We start from the raw sequence: 17,920 nt of genomic DNA on the forward strand, positions 1-17,920 counted from the left end.
ACTTTCTGGGTAGGCAGAGTTGATCTTTGGTAGTTATCCACCTCCAGATGCCAGTAGTTCCACAGGCCTTTTCATGCCTCCCCACCTTGGCCTGCCTCTTCCAATGTCTGCAGCTGCCATCTTGTGCCATGTACTTTTGCGGTGTTTTATACTTCCCACCCCTTGATAGACGGTAATCCCTCTAGTGCCTATGATTTTATATAGACCCGTGGCCTTTGAATCAACTCCCTTCATCAAAATCACCTGGAACACTTGTTTAAAATGTAGGTTCCTTTTCCCTACCACAGACCCACTAATGTCAACTATCTGAAGGAGATGCATTTTTTAAAATTGAAGTATAGTTGGTGTACAATTGGAGGAGATGCATTAGAATGAATATCTAGGCTATTCTAATTCACTTAGTTTGAGAGCTTCCAATTTAACTATTTACATATAGATTCCCATTGCTGAAGTTCATTTGCCTGGATTCTGGGGCACGCGCAAACTTTGCTGTCTAAATTATTGACATTACTTCAAGAGAGAATTTCCGACCAGTGGGAGAATTACTAAGGTAGAGAAGAGGCAAGATTTCTCAGTACAGTGAAAGGAGAAAATACTTTTGTTTGCAAGTACCTCTGATCCAGAGATGAAGTGGAGAGAGTCTTCAACTCTTTAGTAGACATTTTGATGCTTCTAAACCTTCCTTTCTGATACCAAGGAAGAGGAATTCTGGTAAGTGGGAATCACAAGAACATGAATTGGTTTTCTGAAAGATTGGTGCCCACACAGAATGTGCGGGTTATGTTTGGCCAAGTATGTATTCACCTACGTGTTTCTCCTGAGCTTTTCTAGTTTCCATATGTTTCACCCTGATTGCTAGCAGAAGGTAATCATTTTAAATTTGGGGCTTTGCAATTTTTTTCACAAATAGTAAGTGAAGTGCTATGGAATAAATATGATTTATGTCTAGTTCCTGAATTAAACTCAAAAGATTAAGATCAAGTTGTACTTGCTTAATTTTCTTTTTTTTTATTTTTTAAGCTTTTTTGGAGGAGGGGGGTAATTAGGTTTGTTTGTTTATTTATTTAAAATTTTTTAATGGATGTACCCAGGATTGAACCCAGGACTTTGCACAAGCTAAGCATGCTTTCTACCATTGAGTTATACCCTCCCCCTTCTTGCTTGATTTTGTTGATCTTGGCATGACAAATAATACTAAGAGATTTGATACAAATTGTTCATTTGTATCCATTAAGAAATAGTCTCTTGCAGTATTTGAATACCTTTATTTAATATCTTTAAGTATCCTGAAATGCTATGATTCTGTGGTTTCTAACAGTTGTAACCTTTGTGAATTCACCTCATCTCCTTGGTTGCCAGTTTCCTCACTAGTGGGATATAGTGTAGGAGTTAGAAGAATGGACTCTGGAGATAGACTGCTTAAATTCAAAGTATTTATTGCCTAGACTCTGCTCCTGTGCATAATCCATTAACTGTGGATATCAGGAAGCACAGGCAATGAGTCAAGGAAACCAAGCTCAACAGAATATGGTTTGTGGTGCTCGAGTTAAGTTGGTTAAATTTTTCTTTACTGTCTGTGCATAAATAACTTTGCTAGAGTGACAATGGGGTACATTAGAAATAATTCATTTGGTGGAATCAAAAGAGTTAATGCGGTAGCGTGCTTACGGTAGTGCCTGGCGCACAGTGAGCGCTCAATAAGTGTTAGCTGTTACTAGTATTTTATTATCCTGCCAGTTGTTGGTCTTTCAGCTAGTTTGCACTGGGATCAGCTATCTCTTTCCTTCTGAGCAGATTCTGCAGTAATATAATAATTGGGTGTGTAGCATCATAATCTGTTGCCTGGGAGAAGTGAGGCTGTTGTCACAACCTTGCCTTCACAAATTTATTTCGTGTTCAAACTAGGAAAGCAGATGGACAGATCTCCTGTGTAAACCTGGAGAGCATCAATAATTAGGAAATACAGTCAGGACAGTTATGACAACCCTCTGAAGATAAATTGATTTGTTGTGTTTTACGTCTGATACAATCTGTGGTGGGTTTCTCTTGGGTAAAGTATTGCTCCAAAGGTGAGGAGAGGGTGCAGTTTGGAGTGGGAGAGCCCTGATAATTGTGATGAAAGCCTTTTCTAATTGTAGGAAAGATGGGAGTTACCCCTCAAAGCCTTTAGTATTGAGGAAGACAAAGATTTGCTCAAGAATTCAATCCATACGTTAGATAATAAATGGACATAATTTCTGTGACAAAATCTTAAACCTAGAAGACGAGGAGGGAATACAGTGTCATCTAAATCACCATTCTGCTTCTACGAAGAAGAGTGCCAGTGTCATTTAAGATATATGCATATTTAAACTTACTATTGAGGACATTTCTCAAGTAAAGCTTTAACAATTCTGTGAGGTGTGTCAATACAGCATTGCATTGATTATTCAGAACCACTGGGTGGAAAGTGTGCAGTCATTGGGGCCCAAACTAGTTGAACTCAAATACTAACTATACCCTTTAGCTGAATGATTTTGGTTGAGTCATCTAATTTCCATGGGTCTGTTTCTCCACCTGTAATAAGGAGATAATGCCTCATGGAGCTTCCATGGGGATTGGGTGAGGTAAATGTGTATAAAGTACCCAGGATATAATATGCACTAAATAAACAGTAACTGTTATCATTCAAGATGAACTTAACCTATTTCTGTGATTAAGGGATACTAGAAAAGGATCTCTTTTCCATCCAGATGTTGCCACCAGACTGTAGAAAATTTTCCAGTTCAATGGCTCATTTCTTGGGATTTTATTAGTTAACGAACACCTATCTTAAAAGGCAAATGATCTTCTTAGGTCTGCTGGTTACTATAATAGCGGTAAGCTAGTTAACCAGCTCTCTAAAAAAAATACCTGATTTGTAGCATTTGCTGACTTCTTATGAAGTCTGGAATTTCTGAATATTTAACAGTCACCTCTTGTAAGCCTGTACTAGCCAGTTTCAGGACTCTATTACAACTGCCACCTTTTCGTGAGATAATTTGAGGAGATTGCCTCTCTGTTACCGTCTACTGAGAATAGGAGTTTGTGGAAATGAGAGATTTGTTGAAGGAAAAAAGTTGGGAAGGTTTTTTTTTTTTTAACCTTTGGGCAACAATTAGGGAGTTGAATAGGTGGGAAGGCAACGAAGATGAGCTGCATATACTTCACAATGATGTTTGTACTAAATCTGTGTCTAGCTCTAGCCTGGAAGTAGATATTTCAGTTCTCTGGTCAGCTTTATGATGCTGGTGATGATGATAATGATGGTGGTGATAATGGCAATGGTGATGGTAGATGATGATGGTGACAATGATGATTGTGATGGTGAGGGTGATGTGATAATGGTAATGATCATGAAGTTGCTGATGTGAGGTGTATTTTAGTTGAAAGAGCACTGGATCAGTACTCTCAGTTTTGGGTTCCAGTCTCAGGCCCTGGCATTTATTAGCTGAATGGCCTTGATCTGGTGACATATGGATAATGAGGATAATATTTTCTTAAATAGTTAGGATGATGGGAAGGCAAGATTAGAGAATACACACAAGTGCTTTATGCACTGGAAGGTGCTCTATCAATGTAAAGTACTATAGCACCACCATCAAAAAGCAGTTACAAAGTGCTAATTCTATATAACCTGGCACTTTGTGCTATAAAAGAAGAGTCACAGCACAATTTCAGACTTTCATGTATATGGTAGGATTAATTCATGAATCCCATATATAAGCAGATTGTTATAATGTTAGGGTCCTTAACAATGATATAAATCCATCTCTCCAGAAGCCAAGGCCCAGAGAGATAAAAATATCTTATTCCTTTATTGACTATCCGTTCTGTGATAGGAGATATAGAACTATATAGAACCATCTCTTCCATACTGTGGAAGAGACGTACATAGATAACATGGATGGTCCTTGTCTACAGGGAGATTATAATCTTATAGTTGGTAACAAAGCAAGGTCAAGGACTCAGGACCCAGAGCCCTAGCTAATCCTCACAGTTGAACAGAGTCACTAGTAAATTCACTTGGTTTATTTCTGGTTATATTTCTATTCCCATAAAGTCAATAGTAACAGAAGGGCATTTGGATTTCTATACATCTTTTCACACAAGGCACTGAGACTCAGCCAACATTTTCATATACTGAAATTTTACATTCTTATAAAGTCTTAAATGAACAAATAGTCTTGAAAATAGAATTGTAAATAAAATCAGAACTATTAGAGCTAATAATTGTTTTACTTTGCTGTTCTTAAATGTACACACTCAATAAGCAATCTAATATGTGTTTTGAGTGAAGCCTGGGGAGATTAAATAGAGTTCTATCTGGGTCCGCTCCTTTCACCAGTCTTGTCCCATTCTGAAAGACAAGTTGCTCCACATATTTGAATCTCAGCTCCTTCATTTGAAAAACAGGGATAATAATAAAATCTGTATAGTGTTTGCAATAGGAATTAGATGAGATGATGTGTACACTTAGTCTGGCTTCTGCCATGTAATAGGTACTGGTTTCTGTTGGTTTTGCTATCACAGGGCTGATAAAAAGTGATCTGCCTACAAGCAGTCATATGGTTAGAAAGTAGGGGTCCCAGTATTTAAGCCAGTTGGGCTTGATGCCAAAGCCCACCAGTCTCACTGTGCTGCAGTGCCTACTGAAGTTATCCCAGCAACACTGCTATTTTCCTCGGGAATCATCCATACTGATTATGATGACAGTCCCAATTCCCCAATAATTAAAATCATATTTGTCCTTGGTTGCTTTTCTGGCTGTTCTTGGGCCTTGGCTTTTCAGCCCTATCTTGTTTGAAAGGAGACAGAAATACTCTTTCTGCTTTTAGCTGCTACTACTTTGTCTTTGGCAAACCCTGTTCCTCAACACCCCCTACCTATGTGGGCCACCCAATACAGGCAAATCTCGTTTGATTCTACTTTACTTTATTGTGCTTCACAGATATTGCATTTTTTTTACAAATTGAAGGTTTCTTCCAACCCTGCATCAGACCAGTCTATTGGCACCATTTTTCTAACAGCATTTGCTCACTTTGTGTCTCTGTGTCACATTTTGGTAATTCTTGCAATATTTCAAACACTTTCATTATTATTATATTTGTAATGGTGATCTGTGATCAGTGATGTTACTGTTGGTGAGCAATGTTGTTGACCTTGCTATTGGAATTATTTTGGGGCTCCACAGACCATGCCCATATAATGCTGAGTGTTGTGTATTCTGACTGCTCCACTGTTCTCCATCTTTCTCCTTCTCCTGAGGCCTCCCTATTCCCTGAGACACAATAATATTGAAATCAGGCCAATTAATAACCCTGCAATGACCTCCAAGTGTTCAAGTGAAAGGAAATGTCAGAAGTCTCTCACTTTAAATCAAAAGCTAGAGATGACTAAGCTTAATGAGGAAGGCGTGTTGAAAGCCAAGATAGGCTGACAGCTAGGCCTCTTGCACCAGTTAGCCAAGTTTTGAAAGCAAGGGAAAAGTTCTTGAAGGAAATAAAAAGTGCTACTCCAGTAAACACACAAATGATAAGAAAGCGAAACAGCTTTATTGCTGATGTGGAAAAAGTTTTAGTAGTCTGGATGGAAGATCAAACCAGCCACAACATTCCCTTAAGCCGAAGCCTAATCCAGAGCAAGGCCCTAACTTTCTCCAATCCTATGAAGGCTGAGAAAGGTGAGGAAGCTGCAAAAGAAAAGTTTGAAGCTACCAGAGTTTGGTTCATGAGGTTTGAGGAAAGAAACCATCTCCATAATTTGAAAGTGCAGCATGAAGCAGCCAGTGCTGATGTAGAAGCTGCAGGAAGTTATCCAGGAGATCTAGCTCAGATCATTCATGAAGGTGGCTACACTAAACAGCAGATTTTCAAGGTAGATGAAACAGCCTTCTATTGGAAGAAGATGCATCTAGGAATTCCATAGCTAGAGAGGAGAAGGCAGTGCCTGGCCTCAAAGCTTCAAAGGACAGGCTGACTCTCTTGTTAGGGGCCACTGTTGTAGCCAGTGCTCACTTACCATTCCGAAAATCCTAGGGCCCTTAAAAATTATGATAAATCTACTTTGTGTGTGCTCTATAAATGGAACAACAAAGCCTGGATGACAGCACATCTGTTTACATGGCTCACTGGATATTTTAAGGCCATTGTTGAGACCTCCTATTCAGGAGAAAAGACTCCTTTCAAAATATTACTGCTCGTTGACAATGCACCTGGTCACCTCAGCTCTGATGGGGCTGGACAACAGGATTGTTGTTGCTTTCAGGCCTGCTACCACAACATCTGTTCTGCAGCTCATGGATCAAGGAGCAACTTCAAGTCTTATTATTTAAGAAATACATTTTGTAAGACTGTAGCTGCCCTGAAAAGTGATTCCTCTGATGGATCCAGGCAAAGTAAATTGAAAACCTTCTGGAAAGGATTCAGCATTCTAGATGCCATTAAGATCATTCACGATTCATGGGAAGAGGTCCAAATATCAACATACATAGGAGTTTCGAAGAAATTAATTCTAACCCTCAGGGATGACTTTGAGGGGTTTAAGGTGTCAGTGGAGGAAGTAACTGGAGATGTGGTAGAAATTGCAAGAGAACTAGAAATGGAGCCTAAATATATGACTGAATTGCTGCACTGTCATGATAAAACTTTAACAGATGATGAGTTGCTTCTTATGAATGAGCCAAAAAAGTGGTTTCTTGAGATGGAGTCTCCTGCTGGTGAAGGTGCTGTAAAGATAGTTGAAATGACAACAAGGGATTTAGAATATAACATAAACTTAGTTAATAAAGCAGCAGCAGAGTTTGAGAGGACTGACTCCAATTTTGAAAGAAGTTCTCCTGGAGGTAAAATGCTATCAAACAGCATTGCATGCTACAGAGAAATCAGTCAGAAAAGGGAGAGTCAACTGAAGCTGCAAGCTTCACTCTTGTTTTATTTTAAGGAATTGCCGCAGCCACCCCAGCCTTCAGCAGCCATCAGCATTGAGGCAAGACCCTCCACCAGCAAAAAGATTACGACTTGCTGAAGACTCAGACAATGGTTAACATTTTTTAGCTCTAAAGTATTTTGAAATTAAGATATGTACAATTTTTTAGACATCATGCTATTCCACATTTAATAGACTACAATACAGTATAAATGTAACTTTTATATGCACTGGGAATCCAAAACATTCATCTGGCTGGCTTTATTGTGGTCATTTGGAACCAAACCTGCATTATCTCCAAGGTGTGCCTTTACTTTTTCTGTCCCCTCTTTTGCCCCTCTTCTCTCTGGACTTAGGAGAAATACCCACTCTAAAGGCTCCTAAGAGCTAGTTTCAGGTGTTTGAGTCATGGGTTTGTTTTTCTTTTTAATCCTCTTCCTGAATCACCTGACATTGCAGGAACAGCGGAAGTCATTAGCACTCAATTTTATTCTTCAGTAGAAAGAATTCATGTTTTTAGCAGAACATTGAGTCAGAATGATCCCAAAAGATAATTAAGTTTTATTATTCTTACAGCAATGCGCAGGCAGTGAATCAGTTTATTACAGGACACACTACGAAATGTGACAAAGGGCTGTATTACTGTTAGATAACCTTTGAGCTTCTTATCACGTCCACCAGCCCACAAATTAGTGACACTGCAGTTTGTGAAGCCCAGCAATGCCAAGACTCTGAACAACTGGATCTAAGGTCACGAAAGAATAATATGTACCTAATTTGCCTTGAACACAGCTCAGATTGATAAATTTCCACAGCGATTTCACTCAGAATCATTTTGGTTGAGAAATCCTTCTAAAGAAGAGAACCTTGTCTTCGTCCATTTGCAGCTCCCTTTTTAGTTCTCCCCCATTCCTTTGTGATGCCCAGTGGATTATTTCTCCTTTGTGGTTGGGGAGGGGGAGGCAAGATTTCTTGCCATGATCTGCCAAGCATCCAGCTCTCAGCGATTTTTCTTCTAACACCATAAAAATATTTTTTAACTGAAGAAACTGGCAGATGAACACTGGCAACCGTTATTTCTAAGACTACCATTGCATTTCCACGTACCTCAGAATGCTCCATCTACTAAGATTTTTATAATATGAATTTCATACTTACATACACAAATTTCAGGGTAGAACTTGACTATTTAAAATCTGATAAGAGTGGATTGCCAAGATGGCGGAGTAGAAGGATGCATAGCTCATCCTCTCCCACAAATACACCAAAAATTACACCCACAGATGAAACAATTCACACAAAATACCTACTGAACTTTGGCAGAATATCTCTTACTTCAGAAATACAAGAGGCTTCCTCACAAAAACGGGTAAATAACAAGTTTCTTCTGTATGGCATAGGGAACTGTATTCAATATCTTGTAGTAACCTATAATGAAAAAGAATATGAAAATGAATATATGTATGCACATGTATAACTGAAACATTATACTGTATACCAGAAATTGTCACATTATAAACTGACTATATTTCAATAAAAAATTGAAAGCTATTTATTACTCACTACAAACCTGATGAGGAATGATTTTGGGAGAAATTGCATGAGCTAGGCATTTTTGATGATAATTTATAAATATACATTTGTCACTAGGGTGTTATTCCTACTGAAATATCTTCTCTCTTTTATAACCCATAAAAATGAGGGAGGGAGGATGAGTGAAATTTGGCATTTTTCTTTTTTACTGAGCCCTTTCTTTTCACTTTAGAGCAAGAACTGTGTCTCTTCCAACACACAGTAGGCACTCAAAACATAGTTACTGAATGAATGTTGGATACTATGAATGGAAGTGATGTGTTTGATGGTTATAGAATGTCAATTGCCTTTGCTTTCTGGAGGACATGGAAAGTGATGATACCCCTGTCTACAGGAGGAGGGACCAAAATATTCTAGTCCTCTGGTAGGTGATTTCACCTGGCTGGAGGACCCATCATGCCACCCCAACCAGCACTGATTGCTGGTCACTTATGCTTGGAATGGACAGTGCAGTGTCTTCACCCTGAGGAAGGGAAAACACAGCAGCCTGTTCTTACCCAGGTCTCTGGGACTACAACCCCCAACTTCCACTGCTGGCATTGGGCCTGTAGTGACACACTTTGACATTTGACAGTGGCATGTATAATGACAAAATACTTTCAAGTGATGACAGTGAGCTCTACAGTATTGCAACGCTGCTTTACTTTTCTTTATGAACTCCACCTATTTGAAAGTATCTAATAAACCATCAGTAAACCCTAGAAAAATCTACTCTAACTCCTAATTCCTAAGGTATGAAAATGAGTATTTTCCTCCATTCATTTGAAAAAAATATCTAGAGATACAAGAAATATCATGTGTGTGTATTTCCTCTTTTCCTTCCTTCCTTCCCTCTTTCTCTTGTGGTGGACCCCATTCAAAATCAACCTTGGACTCCTGTCTGAGTAACTTTGCCCAAAGCATAAGTCCATCCATCCATCCATTTGTTTGTTCCATCTCTTAACTACCATCTATTCATCCATCCATCCACCCATCCATTTATCGACCTATTGATTTATCATCCAGCCAAACAATCATTGATCTACATTCATTGATCCAGCCATTTATCTGTCTGTCTAACTAGCTAGCCAGCCACTCATATGTGTGTCCATCCAACTCTAAGCCCATTAGTTGAGTGGCTACTCTATACTGAGTCCAGTTCCGCTGTTTTACAAAATATCTTTTAATTTGGATTTGTCTGATTAGTTCCTCCTGAGAGAGTCAGATCAAAAAGAGTTGGTGATGGAGTGAGGCAGGGACACAGAACACAGAATTTTATTAAAAAAAATCTATCTATCTACCCATATGTGTGTGTGTGTGTGTGTGTGTGTGTGTGTGTGTGTATATATTTTTATTCTTGGTACATCACATTTGGAGGCACTTGCCAATTTGTCTCATTGTTAGTGATGTTCACCAAATTTCTCCCTTTTCAAAATACAAATGTCTCTTTATGATATGTACATTGCTTATAAGGGTGTTACATTGAGACCCTGTGAATATCCTGTTCCCTAATCATCTCACTCAAGGGTTTAGTATCCATTGATGAACCTCCTTAGAATCAATTATTATATGGTGATTTTCTTTTTCTGTTACAGCTTCTATATTAGTTGTCATTCTTTTGTAAACAAGAGCTGTCTTTTCGCTCTCCCTTCTTCCACCATATTTTTTAAAGACTTTAAAATGGACTCTCATGTAGGACTAATAGGAAACTACCTTAATCATCAATGGAGCATCTTCACCACCTCCTCACCCACTAGAGACTCACTAAGGTTCTAAGGGACTTTCATAATGGTGGGAGTCCATCCTGGTCACCACAGCAATGTCCACCATCCCAGCCATGTGATCCATTCAGGTCTGCCTCTTTGGGGTTTCCACAGATTTCTGGGACAAGAGAATCTTTGACAAGTCTGGGAGCCTCATGCCTAACATCATGCCTCCATGGTGCCCCAACATCTAACTTGTGATAATCCTCAGGGAAATTCTTCTTCCCCCTGGCTGCCTAGAGGTACCCACATCTCTTTTCTCCCCCACCTCTATGATATCAAGCATAATTGGCTCAGTGTCTTGGTCTTTCACAAAAGACAGGAACACTCTTTAAATTCAAGGCTACAACTTTCCATACTTCAAGGAAATATTAAGGGCCTGGTTATCACTTGTGTTGGGTAGCAGGGTCTACAAAGGGTCTGAGAATAAGTAACTTAAAAATGTATCCTGTTATATAGAGTGTTTTGAAATGACCTGGAATTACAGCTATGAGTTGTAATGTAATTAGTAAAATGTGTTCTGAGTTCCAAAAACCTGACTCACAGATGAATGCAGCTGTTCTGTAATGAGTAGAGCCAACAGTGCTGTCTACAATTTATAGTGGTTATGTCCTTTCTACAAAGTAATATGGATTTACTTCTTGATATCTCATTTCAATCTGATTTTTATTCAACATTTGCAGATCATCAATTTGCAAATATTATAAGAGGAATTTATTACTTTTTAAAATTCAGTTTTTCTTAAATTGTTCTCCTAGAGTTATGTCTTTAACTTGCCAAGTTATACATTTTCTTCACATTCCGTCACGCAATTTGTGTGTGTGAATGTACATGTGTGTACATGTGTATATGTGTTTGTATACAAGCATTTGTTCATATACATATTCATATATATTCTACTATTCCAAATAAAACCACTTGTTCTGATATGTGTGTGTGTGTGTGTGTATATATACACACACACACATATATATATATAATCCATGCAGACTTCTAATCTTGATAGCATCTTTTTTTACCTCATCAGCTCTTTATGATCTTTGAAATTTATTTTAAAATACACATCATCAATTTTTCCATTATTCTACGGTTTCTCTTCCCCTTCTTGATCTCCATGCTTGTACAGAAGACCATGCTTTCTCTTCCTAGATGCCAATCATTCTCTTTATGTGCATTCAGGAAGAATGAAGGACCGTCTGAGATGGAAGACACTGAAGATAAGTGTGAAAACACAATCACAATTGAAAATGGCATCCCCTGTGATCCCCTGGACATGAAGGGAGGACACATCAATGATGCCTTTATGACAGAGGATGAGCGGCTCACCCCTCTTTGAAGGGCTGTTGTTTTGCTTCCCCATGAAACTCAACACTTGTTTCTGTACAACTGCTGAACATCACAATTTATCAAAGGCAGATTATATATTTTGTTTCACCATTCTTCTTTTGTAGGAAATTTTAAATGTGCATGAAATTGAAAGGCAATGAATTATACCCATGAAGACCATTGGAATCATAAGTGGTTGACCGTTCAAAATGTTCTGAAATATTTCTCTGACAACAGAGTGTGCAAGTGTAGTCATGTAGTGTTTGTAGTTATTGGTGTTAAAGTACATTAGTATTTAAGCATCTCCAGAAATAAGGTCAGACCAGTATACACACACACACACACACACACACACACATATCACATTTTGAAGACCTAAGAAAATTTTTTCCAGTGGATAATGCCTATAATACAGTATATAAATCATCGACAATGGGCCCTTTTTAAATATCACTTACATCACTTTGTATATGACTAGATAAGCAAGAACAACAAGTAATTACTGTAAATGAGATGGATAAAAATGGGAGTGTTGATATACAATGTGGAATTTGATCCTATTATCATACCAACAGTTGCTTATATATATTTTCTGACTACCAGTCTCTAATAGGGTAGCTCTATTCATTGATTATTTCCACAATTTGTAAAAGTACAATCTATGCTAATTTAATAAAGTACTAAACATCTCTTTTTGATTAAGTGACTGATTGTGGTCTGAGATTTATTTTGACACTGCGGAACATACTAGGCCTAATTTTTTTTTATGTTATCTTTAACCTGCTCTTCAGCCCTAGAAATGAATTCTTTTTGTTGTATGTATCCTTGCTTGAAGACACCTTGTAGTTTTTAGATGTGATTTTACTTCCAGTTAGGCCGTGTATCATTTTAACTGCTGATAATAAATATTATACATTTATTAACAGAAAGAAAATTTGCTGCTCACTCTCCCAGTGCCATCACCCATAGTTGGTGTTACAGCAGTAGTCTCTCACTCCCTTCCCTGCCTCCAGTGAATACAAACTCTAAGATGGGTCATTGCATACACAAGGTTTACGGGGGCGTGATCTCAGGAGATACACCTGTAAGAAGTGAGGAAGGCAAGTGTGGCAGACAGACTCTAAGGTGTCCGCCATCTCCTGATCACGCCTTCATATCATTCCCCCTCCTTGAGTGAGGGGACCTGTGACTTGCTTCTAATGAACAGAATACAGCAAAGGTGATGAGATGTCACTCCTATGATTAGCTTATATTATGTCTGAGTCTGTCTTGCTAGCAGACTTGTTCTAGAGACTCTCCTTGCTGGCTTGATTAAGTGGCCATGCTGAGAAAGCCTACATGAAAGAAATTGTGAGCAGCCTCTAGAAATTGCTGGTGGCTGGCCTCTCAGCACCAAAGACAGCCTCCAACCAGCGGCCAACAAGAAGCTGCAATCCTCAGTCCTACAACCACAAGGAAATGAGTTCTGTCAACAACTGGAGTGAGTCTGGAAGCAGATTTTTCCCCAGTCAAGTCTCCAGATGAGAATGCAGTCTGGCCAACACTTTGATTGCAGCCTAAGCAGAGGACCCAGTTAAGCTGGGGCCAGACTCCTGACCCATGGACATTGTGAGATGAGAAATGTTTGTTTTTTAAGCCACTAAGTTAGTGGTCAAGTGTTAGGCAGCAATAGGAAACTAATCAAGTAGGATCAAGCAGAGGGAGAAGTGACCAGAAATATGGTTACATCAGAGGCCTCAGCCAGTCCTTCAGGGAGCTTAGGAGCTGAGGTTGTCCCTGACTAGCTAATGTGGCTGGATCTTTGTATCTCCACATTAGCCAGGTATGGCCATGGGTGCTCTCTGGGAGAGAATCTGCCCTTGGAAAAGGCGGTTCCCTGAGGCTGAGGGCAATTCTCATCGAAGGACTCAGCTCTGAGCCTTCAAAAGCCAATATTTCCAGAAGCTAGGGATGGGTATGTGGGCCCTGAAGGGGGTGCCTGGTGGACCCCCAGGTCCATTGATTGCATTGTAGCTTGGATGAATATCCAAAATTCAAACCTGATTCTGTGGTTTCCTAACAGAAAAGCTTTTAAAAATGGTTTCTTATTCTCTTTAGGAGAAAGCCAGATTCCTTAACACAGGGCCTGCTGCAGTTTGATTCCCACTTTCTTCTCTAACTTCATCTTTCACCCTTCTCCCCTTTCTGTCTCTCTGTCTCTCTCTCTCTCTTCCACCCAATCATAAAAGATCTCTCACTTCTCACAGGCCTTTGACCAAGCTTTTCCCTCTCCCTGGAACACGCTGCCCTGTCTTCCAGCCATTCCTCCAGCTTGTCCTTAGAGTTTCTCTCACTTAAACCTCTCATCCTCCTAGAAGTCTTTGCTGGACCTCCAGGTTTTGTGCTCCTAGACTGCCCAGATAATGATACTCATCTCATTATGCTAGACTTGTACTACATTTAAATGCGTTTTTGTACAAGAAGGAGACCACAAAGGCAAGAGTGCTCTGGGGCCCACCTAAGTCTTCTAATACAGCCTTGTCTCCATAAACGTTTTCATAACTCGCTTCACTTTCCTCCTACCTCTAACCAGATAGAATTAACCATTGCCTTGTAACCTCACCATATCTATACATCTTTTCAGCTAAATGATTATATTTCATTTTTTTTATTTGTTTACAATTCTGTCTTCACACTAAATGTTACGTTTTTAGTAGCAGTGTTCAAGTCACTTAGCACAGTGCCTTGTCTTCCTATTTCCTTCCCTTCCTTTCTCTCTTCCTTCTTTCTTTCCCTTAATCTGTGATGGTGAGCAAAATTGAAAACAGTCCATACCCGCATGGAGCTGAAAGTGTACATAGTCAGAGCTCAATAAATGTATGCTAATAAACAAGCAAATGAGATGGTGGCTGTTGCAAGCTCATAGTCATCCCTTCTGAGAGCAAAGCCTATGCCCTCTCTGTACGTGGAGGAGTTTGAATTTGTGGGTGCAACTTTTTTGACTTGGGAACCATATGGTCTTTAAAATTATTAGGACTTCCTTGTTTTTAGGAGAGGAATGAGATTTCAGTTGGCAGTATATTTTTACTAAAGAACTGTTTTCTATCTTACATCCTCTTGAGTTGTATACTCCAGAATAGGGTAGCTTTGCATATAGAATTGGTGAAACATCATCTGAATTCTGTCACTGTGCACTAGTAAGCATAATCCCAAACATGCATTCTCAAGAGGGTGGAAGTTGTTCTTGGTAGGGAGAAAAAAGTTTAGATATTACAATGATTTATAGTCCTCTGAAGGACCACTTCATAAACAGATAAAAAGTATATCTATGGTATTAAAATTTCCTATATGAGCTATTAGGAAAAAATGTCTGAGAAGTCTGAATAATGGAAAAGAAAAGAGTGAGAAATACTGATCCTAGATAAGCTTCTTATTTTGAAGGTGTGGGATGAACCAATTTGATCGCTAGATCATTTTCTTTACTGTCTGTTTATCCTGAAGCTGAAGGCATTTGTTTCACCTGCAAAGGTCTGCTCCACTAAATATCCTTGTTGGGGAAGTTTTCCATGCTAGCAGAGATGTGCTGTAAACTTGACATTCAATATAACAGCAAAATGGAGCTTACAGCCTTTGACAAATACTCTGGGTAATCAGAGAGCAGTCAATCATCAACTGTACCTTGAATCTTTAATTTAATTATCCTGTAATGTCCCAGAAGGGGACACATTGCAAGATGATATGTACTGGAAGTAAAATGTTGTAAAGCGAGTGAAAAAACAGCTGTCACTCCAATCTCCAAGTCCTTAGCAAAAACTGTGATGAAACTGGAAAGACGGAAGCATCTGAAAATCAGGTCACTACAGAAAAAATTAGCTGAGATGATAGTAATATCTGGACTTGCTTCACAGAAGAAATGTAAATGCAAGTAACTTGTTTTTCACAAGGAGTAACCAAGATAACACATCACTATATCAAAGAATGCAGTGAGCTCTTGCATTTAGAATGATACGTGATCAGATTCCAGATATTAATATCACCAAGTGAAGTATACACATTTATCATCCCTGGATAAGGAATAAAAAATAGGAGCGAACACAGGTTAAGAATCAAAAATAGTATAAAATCCCTCAGAGTCCAAATTCCTAGTCCTTATTTCAAAGTCATGGGGCCCCTTAACATAGTATTTTATTTTGTTTTGCATCTTGTTTTCTTTCATAAAAAATATTACATGTCTAGTTACCTCAATTACATAAGAAAATGTATGAAAATTTTCTTTCCTTCTTTCCTACTATCCTTCCTTTGCCCTTCCCTCTGGCCCTTCCTTCCTTCCTTCCTTTCTTTCTCCCTGCCTCAAGAATTTATTGAATGGACATTCTATGTAAGATAAGATGCTAGATTCAGGAAATAAAATTTCCTAGAAGGGACGTGTTCATTATTTATGATATGGTTAAGTTTATTACTAAGAATACCATTCTCTTTTAGGATATTTTGGTTTGAATAAGTGAATAATTTCTAGGGTTTTTTTTACATTTTTTTTATTGAGCTATGGTCATTTTACAATGTTGTATCAAATTCCAGTGTAGAGCACAATTTTTCAGCTACGCATGAACATACATATATTCATTGTCACATTTTTGTTCACTGTGAGCTACCACCAGATCTTGTATATATTTCCCTGTGCTATACAGTATAATCTTGTTTATCTATTCTGCATATGCCCGTCAGTATCTACAAATTTTGAAATCCCAGTCTGTCCCTTCCCACCCCCCGCCCCCTTGGCAACCACAAGTTTGTATTCTATGTCCATGAGTCTGTTTCTGTTTTGTATTTATGTTCTTTTTATTTTTTCAGATTCCACATATGAGTGATCTCATATGGTATTTTTCTTTCTATTTCTGGCTTACTTCACTTAGAATGACGTATTGAGTTCTTTTGCTCTTTGTTTTCACAGCATTGTTTGAAAATGAATTTTATATTATTTATGGGCAGAGACTATGGGCCAACTTATAAAGCACAGCATTAGTCTCCTCTTTATTATAACCGAGTAGGGGTGCACATAGTTGGTACAAGTCTCTATCATGGTACTGGGCAGTAGGGGAGAGTTTGGCCAGCAAAGAATGACAGCTGTGTCCCTAGATGTAATTTTTCCATTGTTCCCCCTAGATGTTGCTTCTATTTTTTTGAAAATTAGTGAACATGTGACAATAATATGGGTGTTGGGTGTTGGATGAAGGGAGACTTTTAATAAGATGCAGAGAAAGTGATCCTAGGATTTTTTCAAGTATCAGATATCTCTTGACCCAATCTGAAAGTCGATTTCCAGAACAACAGGGCTAGGTCATATCCAAGACCACTGGAAAGGGTGGAACCAGAACTCCTGAGAATGGCATAGAACTAGGTGAGCACTAGCCACCATGGGCAGGCAAGTGTAGAAGGTGCCACTGTCAGGGGCCTTGCTGCAGTGAACAACTGGCCCCTTTTGCAAAACTTAGTAAAAGTTCAATGAAGACTCATGTGTTGATCACTCCTGGAATTCATTTGTCCTTCTAAATGATTAGTTCCTAGCCCATCATAACTAGTGAACACTGAAGAAGTGTGGCAATACTCAGTTCGTATCAAGGTTGCATTTGAAAACTTAAGAGGGTGAACCAGGTAAAATTGCTGCTGTGCATTCATTTTTGACCTACAGAAAAAGGCAATTTCCTGTAGTTTAAGCTATTAGTTTGCTAGTCAATTCTTTGGAATTTAGGAAAGATGTTCCCCTTGTAAATAGGTCATACATGCTAAGACAGCCTTCAGGCCAGCTCACAGGAAAGTATTAACTCATGATGTAGCTGAATTATTGTACGTTATGATGTAAAATATTAGAAGACAAACTGTCATAATGCTAGCAATTTAATAGAAACAAACCAAAAAATGAAGACAATTTAATAAGAACCAACTTTGATTGTATTTTATTGTCAGTGCTTGAGGGCAAGGAGGTTTTAATGGAAGGATAAGGAAGTACATGGAACTAGTAAAAGGAATTTTCCTCTGAAGACCCTCTAAAGGATGTTGATCCTGGCTAATTAAAAATTAGGTCTGTATTCACTGTCTTGGCTTAAAATTGATAGTGAAACGTCTCAACTTGAGGCCATAAAGAGGAATAAGGGTTTATTTAAGGGAAATATTTTACTATATGAATGATTCATAGCTACAATGGCTTAATCTCAGAAGTAGATACCTACCCATCTAATAAGACAGCTACACATAGATCAAACATCTATTTGAATTTTCAACCCAAATAAATTTTTTTAAAAAAACACTACAAAACTCTGCCAGTGTAATTGCAAGGA

At 38.6% G+C, this 17,920-nt stretch overlaps 1 protein-coding gene across 5 annotated transcripts in view; it reads left to right on the forward strand.

Moving 5' to 3' along the window:
- CLTRN (collectrin, amino acid transport regulator) overlaps nt 1–12,312 on the forward strand; it is a 40,435-nt gene extending 28,123 nt beyond the window's left edge. For 2 of the 5 annotated variants that reach the window (XM_064483390.1, XM_031445851.2), the window contains exon 6: nt 11,460–12,312. In XM_064483390.1, the coding sequence (XP_064339460.1) occupies nt 11,460–11,616 (157 nt within the window). In that variant the 3' untranslated portion in view covers nt 11,617–12,312. The other 3 variants (XR_004134553.2, XM_031445849.2, XM_031445845.2) reach the window with 3 other exon arrangements.
- Nucleotides 12,313–17,920: the final 5,608 nt, after the last annotated feature.

The sequence above is a fragment of the Camelus dromedarius genome, chromosome X (genome assembly GCF_036321535.1).
Source record: "Camelus dromedarius isolate mCamDro1 chromosome X, mCamDro1.pat, whole genome shotgun sequence".
In the NCBI taxonomy this organism is placed as follows: Eukaryota; Metazoa; Chordata; class Mammalia; order Artiodactyla; family Camelidae; genus Camelus; species Camelus dromedarius.